Source organism: Apium graveolens, chromosome 10 (genome assembly GCF_009905375.1).
Source record: "Apium graveolens cultivar Ventura chromosome 10, ASM990537v1, whole genome shotgun sequence".
In the NCBI taxonomy this organism is placed as follows: domain Eukaryota; kingdom Viridiplantae; phylum Streptophyta; class Magnoliopsida; order Apiales; family Apiaceae; genus Apium; species Apium graveolens.
Window position 1 is genome coordinate 240588793 of NC_133656.1, and position 14408 is coordinate 240603200.

The 14408-nt window shown below is 35.0% G+C and overlaps 2 protein-coding genes across 4 annotated transcripts; one reads left to right on the forward strand and one right to left on the reverse strand.

Annotated features, from left to right (window-relative positions):
- Positions 1 to 403: 403 nt before the first annotated feature.
- LOC141690125 (SART-1 family protein DOT2) lies at positions 404 to 10301 on the forward strand. 3 transcript variants are annotated; one of them, XM_074494774.1, is made up of 13 exons: positions 404 to 509; positions 915 to 1821; positions 2790 to 2931; positions 3020 to 3074; positions 3179 to 3292; positions 3376 to 3472; positions 3548 to 3614; positions 3692 to 3751; positions 3830 to 4451; positions 5327 to 5682; positions 6989 to 7209; positions 9231 to 9315; positions 9924 to 10301. In XM_074494774.1, exons 2-13 carry the CDS (start codon positions 977 to 979, stop codon positions 10023 to 10025), a joined length of 2766 nt encoding a protein of 921 aa, XP_074350875.1. In that variant the 5' UTR covers positions 404 to 509; positions 915 to 976; the 3' UTR covers positions 10026 to 10301. The 3 variants fall into 3 exon arrangements, with proteins under 3 accessions (XP_074350875.1, XP_074350876.1, XP_074350877.1); XM_074494775.1 differs by having other exon boundaries at positions 412 to 509; positions 947 to 1821; XM_074494776.1 differs by having other exon boundaries at positions 421 to 509; positions 952 to 1821.
- Positions 10302 to 10553: 252 nt separating this feature from the next.
- On the reverse strand, positions 10554 to 12739 carry LOC141690126 (pentatricopeptide repeat-containing protein DOT4, chloroplastic-like). Its single transcript, XM_074494777.1, has one exon. It carries the CDS (start codon positions 12714 to 12716, stop codon positions 10716 to 10718), a length of 2001 nt encoding a protein of 666 aa, XP_074350878.1. The 5' UTR covers positions 12717 to 12739; the 3' UTR covers positions 10554 to 10715.
- Between the last annotated feature and the right edge of the window lie 1669 nt (positions 12740 to 14408).

The window sequence follows — 14408 nt, forward strand, 5'->3', positions numbered from 1 at the left end:
AGATGCGTGCTGGATTGTCCGGGAAACCATTACCTTCATTTTTAATTTTCAGAATATTTGTATTCAGTTTGTTAAGCAATCCGGAAACAAAATGACTAATTATTTAGCTCTATTTGTTTTTCAACCTGGTTGCATGATCAGTTGGGGGTTTGTCCCGATTGAATCTCTTTCAAATCATTAATGAAATCTGCATTAAATTTGGCAAAAAAAAATGCGTATCTTCTTTATATATAATTTTTAAATTTTTTTTAAACATTTTTTTACACAAATTACTCATTACTTATTTGTTAAATGCGTATTAGTGATACCCAACTTAAAAATGCGTATTAGAGTGTTATTTATGAACATATGCTTGAAAAGTGGTATTTTTGTCATGACTCTAAAAAAAAGTTGTATTTTTACCATTTTTTCTTATATATATCGATCCATATATAAAATATCAAACGCTTAGTACTGTTTTTTACGACGAAGCCTAAGAGATACAGTGCCAAATTATCTTCTCCTCCCAGGTATGCTGCTATTTCGATTGTCGCTTATTTCAATTAATCGCTATCTGTTTTTTAGGGTTTTAGAACACTTATGTGTATTATTTATGTAATCGGCGCGTTGCAATTAGGCTATATAATTGTTATTTTAGGGTTTTTGCTTGTGATTCCTTGCAATTTCTACATTCTGGTTATCTTCTCTTGTTGTATGTGATTGAGGTACTTTATCGAGTCGATTGAAGTAATTATGCCTCTTTTATATTCATATACTTGTTTATGTTTATGTATGATTGTTATGTTAGGCACTTGTTTGACACTGATTCAATGTAAATCGACATTTCTCGTTTTGGTTATCTTCTTTTGTTGTATGTGATTTCGAGATCCTGTAAGTTGACTGAACTAATTCTGTCTTTCTGTTATATTTATCAGGTATAATATAGATTGATAATCCTTTGTGCTAGGTAAGGTGTGTAGTCATTTTGCACCTGGACATGGATCGTGATGACTCTCCGGTTAGAGAGAGATGGGAGGGAGGGAATGATGATTTGGAAGATGGTGTTGAGGTACCACGGGAGTCGAGCAGGCATCGTAGCAGTAAGGATGTGAGTAAGAGCAGTAGAAGAGATGAAAAGAGTCGTCATAGAAGTAAAGATCGAGAGCGCTCTAAAGAGTTGGAGAAAGAACGGGTTTCGAGTAGAGATAGAAGGAAGGAGGGCAGGGATGAACACAGCAAAGACAGGACGCGAGAGAAAGCCAGGGATAAGGATGGTGATTTTGACAAGTACAGAGAGAGGGATCGTGAAAGAGATAGAGAACGCAAAGATCATGGAAAGGAAAAAGAGCGGGAAAGGGAAAGAGAGTCGCTCAAGGATAGCGAAAGAGGACATGACAAAGAGAGAGGAAAAGAAAGAAGCAAGGACAAGGATAAAGACAAAGAGAAGGAAAAAGATAGAGATACAAGGGGGAAGGACCGGGAAAGGGAGAAAGAGAGGGAGAAATATAAAGGCAAGGAGGACAGAGAGAAAGAGATACTTGATAGGGAGAAAGGAAAAGATAGAGTCAGGGATAAGGAAAGAGAGGTAAATATGGATAAAGAGCGATCTAGAGAGAAAGATAAAGCAAACCGCAAACAACGGGATGAGGGGCATGAAAGAAGTAGAGATCTTGTCATGGATGACAAATTGAGATCAGAAGCTGAAGATGCACACATTAGGGATACGACCAAGCAGGTGAATAGAGCGGATGACACTAGAAACCTGAAGCTGGATAAAGTTGCTGATAATGAACCAGTGGCTTCCCACACAGCAGGATCCGATCTTAAAGAGCGCATTTCAAGGTATGTAAATAATGTGACAAATTGCAATATCTTAATATTCACTTTGTTATAAATTGCTTATAGTTGCTAATTTATCCCGTGTTCTTGAATCTACATGTCATATTTCTAACAAATAGATTCAATGTTTTTCTTTGCACATCATGACACATTAGTATTGCAATAATTGTCTAGTGTTACTCCAATTGCAATAATACCTTAAATTCAAGAATACAGCTGCTATACCTTTTAGTGTAATGTATTTGGTAGATTTACAAAGTGTTCTGTTTTCAGGTGTTTTATGTTTACGATAGATAGATACAAACTGTCAGTATATGTCTTTATTCATGCACTTGTTGCTTCCAGATTTTGTCTGCAACTTCTGTAATACTCCCTTTTATTGTTAATTGTTGAATTTCTATATTGTTTGTCCACTTTTCTGTTTTTTTTTAAAACAAGTTGTATTACCCTTTTATACCCATACTGGATGATAATGTGTTGAGAGTTCCTATACCTGATTTACATTCCTAGAACACAATAAATACCACTTAAGTCCAAAACTCTTTCTTTTCCTCGTTTGAGTCCAAATACAAATCAGGCTGTTTTTTGTGGGACGGAGGGAGTGTTTTATTGACATTTGTCTTAATTAACTTATGTCAAATTTCTCTGGAATTTTGGTTTGGGGAGAAGATTATTTCACCGGCTTAGACTTGGTATTCTATGAGTGCGGTCTGTGGATGAATATGAACCTTATCTTTTTAACTAAGAAGGGCCCAGTGGGCAACCATAATTTGAGTATTTTAGCTTTAGTTACCCTCTTTCTGATATGAAGGAATATGGATAATACTTAAAATATAGTGTAGTATGATAAGTACATTTCTTGATGGGTTGGATGTACCTTATTAAATAGTCTGCTCCTTTGAATCATAGTCATACAGTAAGCTCTTCGTCTAGTTTAATGCAGCAGCATCTTTTAACTGTCCTATCGTCAGGATGAAGGAAGAAAGATTAAAGAAAAAGTCTGAAGGCTCTTCTGATATACTATCATGGGTTAACAAGAGCCGCAAGATTGAGGAGAAAAGGAATGCTGAAAAGGAGAGAGCTTTGCAGCTCTCAAGAGTCTTCGAAGAGCAGGTCCTACCCCCGTCCCCTAATATATTGTTGTGCACAGTAGTTTATAAAGGAAGGTTTTGCTCACTGTAATCTGATTCTTGATTCTCAGGACAATATTAATCAAGGTGACAGTGACGATGAGGCCGCTCCTGAGCATATTTCTCGTATGAATCCTTTTAAAATCAGTTGTCAATAGACGTAGTTTATTTGGATGTCCCAAAAGAATAATAAATTGTAACTGACTCGTGTTTTGGTTATCGATAAATAGATGATTTGTCGGGCGTTAAAGTTCTTCACGGGCTTGATAAAGTGATTGAAGGTGGGGCAGTTGTTTTAACACTCAAAGATCAGAGCATACTTGCTAATGGAGACGTTAATGAAGGTGACCTCTTTGGTCTCATTCTGTGCCTTGTTTATTTTTTTGTGTTAACTAATTCCGTCATAACATTGAGTTGTATGTACCAGATGTTGATATGCTTGAAAATGTGGAAATTGGTGAACAGAAGCAGAGGGATGATGCTTATAAGGCTGCAAAGAGGAAACCTGGGACTTACGAGGATAAGTAATATAAACGTTTCTACTACTTTTGGTGCCTTTATGTGCTATAGAAATTTAACTAATGATCTGGCATTTATAGGTTTAGTGACGACCTGGGTACGGAGAAGAAAATGCTTCCACAGTATGATGATCCAGTTGCTGATGAGGTAAGGAAGCATGAATTATTTTTTGTTAATATGTACGTGCTTGTTCAGACATGAACTACATTGCTTATTCTCTCTAGGGGGTAACATTGGATGCAGCTGGACGTTTTAGTGGAGAAGCAAAAAAGAAACTTGACGAGGTAACCTCTATTCTTAGCTTTGTAATTTATGTATGGGTTTAGTAGCATTTCATTTAAGTGCACCTTATAAATTTACAGATTCGGAGACGAATTGAAGGTGTTTCAACAACAAGTCATTTTGAAGACCTTGATTCTTCTGCAAAAACATCATCAGATTATTATACTCATGAAGAGATGCTCCGGTTCAAAAAGCCTAAGAAAAAGAAATCATTGAGGAAGAAAGATAAGCTGGATCTAGATGCTTTAGAAGCAGAAGCTGTTTCTGCTGGGCTCGGGATTAATGATCTTGGTTCAAGAAGTAATGGGAAAAGGCAGGCTCTGAGAGAGGAGCAAGAGAAATCTGAGGCTGACAAGAGAAGCAGCGCATACCAATCTGCACATGCTAGAGCAGAAGAAGCATCAAATGCACTTCGTCCGGAACGACGTACCAGCTTACAGCCAGTGGAGGAGGATGAAGATGCAGTTTTCGGTGATGATGATGACGACCTCCGCAAATCATTAGAAAGAGCAAGAAAATTAGCTTTGGAAAAGCAAGTTGAAGCTGCACCTTCTGGTCCTCAGGCAATTGCACTTCTTGCTTCTTCTGCAGCAACGAATTCAGGCGCAGACAACGATAACACTCTTTCTGGAGAGCCACAAGAAAACAAGGTTGTCTTTACAGAGATGGAAGAGTTTGTTTGGGGTCTGCAGCTTGGTGAAGGTATACATTTTAGATTTCCACTCTTTTCCTACCAAAAATCTCTCGCGTTAATTTTTTTTAACCGGATGCCATTTAAGAATGTCTTGATGGTTTAATGGAATGTGAAAAATGAAAATAGATCGCCAATTAACCTTATATCATTTAGTTTCATAGTATAGCGTGCATACCTTACCCATTAAAAAAGCTTCTTTTCATATGTTCGAAATATGTTATGTAAATGGTTTTCCAATTTTAAAGGTTTAATTTATATATAAGCTTTTCAATTAACTGTCACATTATTCTATAACAGGATATGCTATCTAGGAATGGGTTGATAGTCCAATGGAACAAGGAAATAGTTGCCAATTAACCTATAATTTAGTTTCATGATATAGCATGAGTACCTTTTTTATATAAAAAAACTTATTTCCACGTGTTTGAAATATGTTATTTTTGTGGTCCTCGATTGTTAAAAGATTTAATTTATTTGAAGGCTTTCTTAATGCCATTGCAGTAACTTATAACAACTGTATAACAGATATACTATCCAAGAACATCTTGATAGATAAATGGAATACGAATGTAGATTGTCAATAACCTATAATTTAGTTTCAGAGTGTAGCATGCATAGCTTATTCATAAACAAAACTTCTTTTTATATGTTCGAAATATTAGTTAATGCTCTTCCAATCTTTAAGGTTTATATATAGTCCTTTTGCACCTTTAGGCTTTAACATCTGTGTGCGTGCATTAGTACTTACAGAGTTTGGCTATTTCCTCTGAACAGTTTTTACATTGAATTTGGAGCGCGGTGCTGGTCTCTTGCAAAAGAGTACTAATTTTACACTTTCATTGATTATCATTATCTAATATATGCCCCACATTTTGTTTTTCAGAAGCTCACAAACCTGAGGGTGATGATGTTTTTATGGAAGAAGATGAGGCACCGAAACCCTCTGATGGGGAGAAAAAAGCTGAGGACGATGGTCAGACAGAGATGCAAGACATTGATAAAGATGAAATTCCATCAAAGGAGGAGGACAAAGCAATGGATGACACGATTCATGAAGCTGCGGTTGGAAAGGGCTTGTCAGGAGCGTTGAATCTTCTGAAAGACAGGGGCGCGCTAAAAGAAAGTGTTGAATGGGGTGGTCGCAACATGGACAAGAAAAAGAGCAAGCTGGTTGGTATCTCTGATAATGATGGTAAAAGAGAAATCCGCATCGAGAGGACCGATGAGTATGGACGAATTGTAAGTACTCCTTTCTAAGGCTATGATTGTTTTACCAATTTTTCTTTATGAATATAAAATTATACGTATATGTACTATTTTGAAAGTAAATGCGCCATTGGTGCCATCAGTGTTAGCTGGTCTAGCCAAACATGTGGTTACTTGGGTTGGGTAACTGTAGGCTCAAGTGGATACTAGGAGTTGGATACCCCGGTGAAGCATTTAAATTAGTACGGTATAGGTTGGTAAGTGTGGGTTGTGAGTTACAATAAAGAAGGGAAGGAGTCATAAGGTAAAATAGGCGATATACTAATACACCAGTAATTTTCTTGAATTTGAGAAGACATGCTGTCTATGATTAATTTGAGATTTATGGTTTATTGCTGGGAAAAAAATTACTTGGCATCACAACGGTCGGGATTTTCATTAATTTCATATCACTATAATTAGTTTGTTTACATGTGCATGGTACATAGTATACTTGTGACAACCATTTGTGTTGGAAATATTCGAAAATATCTCTGTAGTAGTACAAATGCTTACTAGAAGAGAGTTGAATCGGTGTTGGCTTTTATTGATGTTGGTAAGTGGAAAATTACTAGAAATTTGTTTTTACTAAATTTTGGTGAAAGTGTCAGGAACTCAGTTTTGTAGTTTTGCATATTTGAATGTTTTTGAGATTTATGAGTGCAGAACTGAAACAAACAAGTAAACAGTTTATATAAACTAGATATGATAGAAGAACAGAGAATTGAGAAGGAGATTAGATCAGAGATAGAGAAGAAGAAAGGAGGAAGGTAGAAACTCGGGGAGAAAGAAATTAAGAGAGAGAGAGAGAGAGAAGAAGAAGTTTGTGGAATGAATTTGATTTTCATAAAGCATAATCCAAATTACAATACCCCCAGTCTTTATATAGACTTACAAATTCAGCATTAATAGTAATACTTATATAAAGACAAAGTTGCCCTTACTAACTAACAACAGAGTTTTACTCTATTTACTATTAAAGCAGCAGTATAAGGCTGGTTCCTGACAGAAAGTAATTAGGAGGATGTTGGAACGGGAAAATTTATTTTTACTTTTTGAAGTATATATGTTGCACTTCCTGATTTTGGTGAAAGTAATTAGGAGGACGTTGGAACGGTCAATTTACTTCTTTAGTCTGTTATCTTGAGAGTTGAGAAAACACTTTTTGCTTTCAAGTAGGAATATTGTTACAGATATTCTCCATTATTGATAAGTTTGAAGTGAAATTGTTTTTAGTTACAGAAGTAATAATCTGCTCTGTTTATAATTAGTGACAAATAAAATCCTTTGTTTCTACCAGCTGACTCCTAAGGAAGCTTTTCGGCTAATTTCCCATAAATTTCATGGGAAAGGCCCTGGAAAGATGAAACAGGAAAAGCGCATGCGGCAATACGAAGAGGAACTTAAGGTGAAAAAAATGAAGAATTCAGATACTCCATCTTTGTCTGTGGAGAGAATGAGGGAAGCTCAAGCACAGCTAAAGACACCATATCTTGTTCTGAGCGGAAATGTTAAACCAGGGTATGAATCTAGCACTTGCTCCCTATGTTTATATATGTGTAATCTATCACCTGGTTGGTGTACATGTCGTGGAATTGCATTAGAATTTAAAATTCGAGTGTCAGATGTGTGGTTAATACAGAGGGGGGGATGTATGCAGGTTTCAATTTAGAAAGTTTTTTTTTGCACAATTTATTCAGATTTGAATATTTTTTTTATTATGTCTGTGTATCTTCTATATTATTTATCATTTATAACTACTTTGTAAATGATATCTTGATTTTTAATTATAAGCTTATGTTTTTATTATATTATTGTTAATCAAATTACGTATATAATAATTTTTTTGATGGAAGTGTTTTTTACATAATAAATACTCACCCAAATCTCCGGGTCTGCACTGGTTAATGGCCTGAATAAATAATATATAACCCGGCATCGGCTGGCAGGTTGGGTGGTACTTGGTAGTACACCTAAAGTTACTTTATGCTTACCTGACATGCACATAAGCAATAGGCTTGTCCAACCTGCAGATATGAAGTTTTTCCTACAAGGCTACGACCATTCCTATTATGTTACGCACTTCCAAAGTTTCCGTCATTGCCTTTTTCCAATTTACCAATCTGTAATAATATTGAGTGTGGACACACTCAGGTAGAGTGAGATACAGTATCATCTGTTAGGCTGTTCATGTTATAGAAGTTTCAAAAACATTGAAATCTTATCTTAAGAAAATCAACTCTGGAATGCCATGCCGCTTATGAACTGTGACTCATTCTCTTATTTTAGGTTGAGTACATGTCGGAGACTGTATATGAATAATGTTTTACCCACAGTGCTTGATTTACCTCTATAACTTTCTTTTTTTATTTAAATTAGACCTCAGTATGGACACTCAACCCTCATTTTCGGCACTACATGAAAATATTTTCCGAATAATTCAGAGTTATAACTTACCATGTGTCCATTTTGGATACTTCCAGTTAATTCCAGGTAACGTATCCCAAGAGGGGTGATCACAGATTTTTGTTTGGTCCTTGTTATCTATTTTTTCAAACCAACCTACTAGATCGTTTTAATAGAAGTTCAAAACCAAACAGACCAGTAAAATTTTTTAAACAGTTAACTAAATAATGAACTGATTTAGGTTTTAAACCAGTCACAACTTTGTTATTATTCTATTTTCATAATTATTACTTCCAATGTGTTTGTTATAATTATTATGAAACCGGGTGATTTAAAAGGATGCAGTCAAGCACTTTAAAAATTACATTTAAACGTGTCAATGTCTCAATGATGTACGTGTGTTCGTATTTATGGTCTTTTAGAATATAATTATGTTTTTATTATCCTATAATGACGCATGAGAGTAGATTAGGCAATCATATATTACGGTTGTAAACTTGTACTATGTTAAATCATACATAAGTTAATATATTTAATTTTTATACCAACAATAAATATAATTTTGAAATTCAAATTTAAACTCAACTGTTCTTTTAAATAAAACTTTGCCACAGAGACAACAGCATGCTCAAACAGCATGCTCAGTGATCTATTTCTCCAATTAAGGAAGCATATTTGTTATACCACTGATTTATTTATTAAAACTATATATCATTGTGTTGAATATTATATATTTATGTGTAAGTGGTCCGGACGAGCCGTATATGTTGTTCATTACATTTTCCAATCAGGGTCTTATCACTTATTCTAATTGAATTGTAGGATTAATCAGTTGACTATTTTTGTACCTTATTATCTTGATATAAATAATGTGCATCATATTTAGCAGACAGGTACTTATCGTTACATTCCAGGCATATTTACTGAAGTAGTCAGTACCATACAGTATAATGTAAGAAATCTGTTTTAGTATGAATGCGTAGAGGTGATCAATTTGTTCATGTCTTGAGTTGATCCATTTATGCCATGAAAAAAGTGATAGTGCGTAGACATTACAAATAATTGGTTGCTGACTTGGTTTTAAATCAATTTTTCACTTCATTACACTATTTTTTATCTAATTAATTGTTTTTCAGGCAAACTAGTGACCCCAGAAGTGGTTTTGCAACTGTTGAAAAGGACTTGCCCGGAGGATTGACACCCATGCTTGGAGATAGAAAGGTTTGTACTTAATCGGGGTTTATATTATTTTCTTCAAGTGTATCTAAAGATTTTCTGAAATTAGTTTCTATGCTGGAAAGGTTTGCTGTAGTCGTTTATATTGTTTATTGCCACACTCTCTGAACCTGAGATAATAGCCTCTTATTCGGGTCATATAATGTTTGGTGTTTATCTGCTTTTTATGTAATTGTTATCTGGTTAATTAATAATTAATAGCCATTAGGGCTCGGAAACTATACCCTATGGGCTCAGGAAATTAATTAATTTTTTTGATGGATTATTTAGGTGGTTATTTGACACTGGAAGTCAATAAATGGCAATGCATAATTTCTCCGGCCTTTCAACTTCTGTAAACAAGCATAAATTAATAAAGCTATAATCTCCTTTTAGAGTGAAGTTTTAACTTTTCACTAAAGAGAGTGTGCGTTGAATATATTTTTACCTGCGTACATCATTTGTATGTATTTCATCATTCTATTGCCATCTCTAATAATTTTGCTCATGATGTTTGCTAATTAGTATAACATTGTTAAAGCTGTGTATTGTTCTTTTCCATTTCAATTCAGCTGTACACTATTTAATAACATATATTACACATGCCCTCTTAGGTTGAGCACTTTTTGGGCATCAAGCGCAAATCAGAGCCTGGTGATATGGGTCCACCAAAGAAGCATGGTGATATGGGCCCACCCAAGAGGCCGACGTACTAAACAAGAAGTGATGCAGGGCTAGTGGTTATATAGAAGCAAGTGGCGACGCTGCTTGCCGGCGGCAGTAATGAATGTTCAGTTGTCCCCATTTTTGAGAAGCTAGTACTGTGTCATGGAATCATTTTTTTGTACAACTGAGATCAGTGTTTGATTTGTCTTGCAATTAAAGTAAAACACATATCAGAATATAATGACCAAGTCCAGAATGTTTGATAAAGCTGTTATCATTAGTGTATTTTCATATTTTACTGGATTTATTAACAATTTACAAGTAAATGCTGGATTTTAATAATGTAAATTTCATTGGCCTTGCTTTTTTTAATCAAATATTGGATTGAGCCAATTCATTTTACTCAACATAGGAATGCAAAATGGGGAGAAACATTGCTGGAATGTGGTGGTTATAAACTTTAACATCATTTCAGGCTTGCATATTTCATATCTGCCTTGATTTTTGATTAGCAGGTGTGTTTTCCTAAACCATGAGAATTGATGTATAGAAGACCACAAGGATGGATTTTCATTATCTATACCCATAATTATTTATCTATGATTTTGTCAATAAAACTCTTGCTGAACATGAACAAAACTGTACTACATTATTTGTAGCCTGTTTCTCTGAAACATTTTTTAGAATTAGGTTCAGTTAAGACCTACACATTACATAACCCAAATTAAAGCATGTAACAGCTAGAAATCTCGGCAAGAGCATGATCCATCCTTAAAATGGTGAAAATATTTATTGTCCTTTATAATGATCTCCCTCCCTGAAATTTTTGAGGTCACCTTCGCAAACTGATGACAATTGCGACAAACACGAAGATTTTTTGTCACACGAATTGTTTCACCAGCTTGTGTGCTGATCAGCCCAAAAGACATTGCCAGCAATTCACTGTGTCCAATTGGAATACATTCCCTCTCCTCGTCAACATCATGCAAGCTGAAATCAGTATTGGGCATTATGCCGTCTTCTTCTTCCATTTTGCTCATTAAACACTTCAATTCCCAATAAATTTTCTCTGATCTTGGGTGAGTAACATCCCCAGTTCCAAATACATGAACTTTGTTTCTGAATTCTATCCAGCTATAAGCTTTCTTTGGAGTCAAGGCCATGTCTCTGATTGTTTCTTTAAGTTCCTCTACCATGTCAGGTTTTCCAGCACAAGCATACAAATTGGACAGCAACACGTAGTTATCTGCATTAAGAGGTTCCAATTCACATAGCTGCTCAATGACCCGCTTTCCTGCACTTATATTTTGGTTGACCCTGCATCCATCTAAGAATGCTCTCAGCACCTCTGCTTGTCGTGCAATCTGTCTCCCCTCAATAAGACTCCTTGCCTCATCAAATAATCCAGCACGAGCAAGAAGAGCAACCATTAAGGCACAAGTGGCTACCTTGGGTGACCTTATGCAGTTAAAGACAGATTGACCCTCTTCAACCATAATGGCAGTACAACAAGCATAAAGAACAGCATTTTGTGTAATCCAGTCAATATCTTTGGTTGAGCTTTTCACTATCTCCTGGAATAATTTAACTCCAAGTTCTCCTTTTCCGTGTAAACTGTATCCCAATATCATCACAGTCCATGAAATGTTATCCTTCTTGCTCATCCGTGAATAAATCTCTGAAGCATAATCAATGAGTCCCGACTTTACATACATGTCTGTAAGAGCATTCTGCACTTTAATATTCATGTCAATGCCATTCCTTAACAAGTAGCCATGAATTTCCTTCCCATTCTTATATGCCGGCATCCTTCCACAAGCTGGAAGGACACTTGAGACAGAGACAACATCAGGTTTCAAATATTCAGCATTCATCTGCCTAAACAATTTCAAACCTTCATTGAACTCTCCCTTCTGCACATAACCGCTAACCATGGCAGTCCACGAAATTTTATCCCTAGATTTCATCTGATCAAAAACCAAGCGAGCTTCACGTATACTCCCGCAATCAATGTACATCTTTAAGAGTGAATTGCTTACCAGAACATCAAACTCCAGCTCACAACTTTTAGCAATCCGATGAACATTCCGACCCTCTTGCAGTGACTTCAATAGACCACAGGCACCAATAGCAGTCGCCAGGGACAAAGAATCAATCTCAGTGTTAGACCTCACCATTTCATTAAACAATTCAATAGCCAAGTTGGGTTTACCCTCCTTTACATACAACTTAGCTAGTAGAGTCCAAGACACCGTGCTTTTTACTACAAGAGATTTATCAAACACCCGTTTAGCAGCTTCAGCACCATCAAGTCTTCCATACAATTCTAAAAGAGCAGAATGTACATAATGAGAGGAAGATAAGTCATTTTTTATGGCCTGCCCATGTAGCTGTTTGCCTAATTGTAAGCAACCAAGAAGTCTCGAAACTGATAGAATTCGAGGGAGGGTGTGCTTATCAGGTCTAACACCTTTGAGTAACATTTGGTGATAAGTAGTAACGGCACGATCAAAATCGCCGCTGCGAAGATGGGTCTGGATTAAAGTGTTCCAAGCAAAAGTATGATGTGAGTCGGGCATTTTATCGAGCACCTTGTGTCTCATATTGTAATCCTCAAATTTCACTGCAAACCCATGATTTAGAGATGAAAATTGCTTCAAGTAGATGCTGTTTGGTATGGGTTTATCCGGATTGGACAGGAAATGATGATGTATGTACATGGACGAGAAATTGGCGTCCATTCTCTCTCTCTCTCTCTCTACCCCCCCCCCCCCTCTCTCGCTCTCCCTCTCTGCCCTCCCCCTCTCACCTCCCCCTCTCTCCCTCGCTCGCTCTCTCTCTCTACCTCCCTCCCTCCCTAATGGTAGTTGTTGAGTTGTTGTAAGGGAATCTAAGGCGGCAATGCCAATATACAAATACAAGTACTAGTCTGAAACATGCTGACGCAGTTGCACTTCCGGTTGTTTAAAATGTAGATAAGATTTATAGATTTTAACAAACACAACATTCTGACCTTGAACCTGTTTTGTACTTTTGTTTGGCGTTTCTGTGTATAATCAAGAATCTCAATTATGGCTGAATAATATTGTTTGGTAAATAAATTAATACAAAATCTGTACGATTTTTAAAAAAAAAAAAATTACACATTTGTCAAACACAGTTATTTCAAAATTATGAATTGCAAATCATATTAAATAAATATTTTTATGATAACAAAATTGATAGAATAACATATTATAATTTTGAAGTAAACAAAATTAAATAGATTTGGTTTACAAAGTATAAAAACGCCTGATTGCTCTTCATTTATTATACAGTGAACCAGTAACATATGTTCTGAAAGAAATCAGTAACGTATTCTGAATGGTTCAGCTAAAATTTTCTACCTTGGGGGCTATTTGTTTGCCCTGGAGAGAGCTGAATGAGATCTAAGCTGACCGATTCATGGGATAAGATTGTTTGTTTTCAATTTTTTCTCCCATGAATCGTCCATTCCAAACTGAATCATTCCTGCTAAAAATTCTACATGAACCATTCATGAAATGATTTTAAACGCATGATACACTATTCCTTTTACTACTCATCTATCATTTTATCCTCTATTATTTCATTTTTAAAATTGTTTTAAATGTATGCATATAATTTTATTTGTAAGTATTATATTTGTCAAGTGAACCATTTTCTTTGCTCAATATTTTCTTTACTGAATTTAATATTTTGATTTTTTATTGTAATTAATTGTTAATTAATTTTTTATGTAATTATAATTATGATATAAGTTGCAATTATAAAATTCGTAAAATATTGTTTTTGGAATAAAATATTAATAATTTCAAAAAAAAAATTATTATAATATAAAATTTGATTATACATTATTTTTTGGGGTTCAGAAAAACTAGATGCCAAATGATATTATTCATTCATATTCAGATTTATTAATTATCCAGATTTTTGAATTATTCAGATTTCGGTATTCACATTAAACAAATGACCCCTTAAAGAGTATGATAATTATGAACGCTTCAGGAGGATTTATACTACAACCAAACAATCTTAATCATATTAACGATTAAGATAAACTCATTCAGCTATGTTAAGAGGTATATAAATAAGGCCTTAGTTTATTGTTGGTAGAATTTTTAACCCTCAAGTTTCTTTGAATTTGATTTTCAAACCTTGATGTCGGTGTTTCTGAAAATAAAACCCTTCATGTATAGTTAGATAAAAATTTAAAATTATATTTCACAAGATAAAACCTCCACTTATAACTATAATCATTAACAAAGTTGCTAATTTCGAATTTTTTTTACACAATTTAGTGTTTAAATTGCATAATAAAAGATTATGTTATACACGATGTGCTATCATAATTTGAGAAATTTAAATATTAAAGTTGGATTTATCATTTCATTCAATTTATTATATTTGTGATT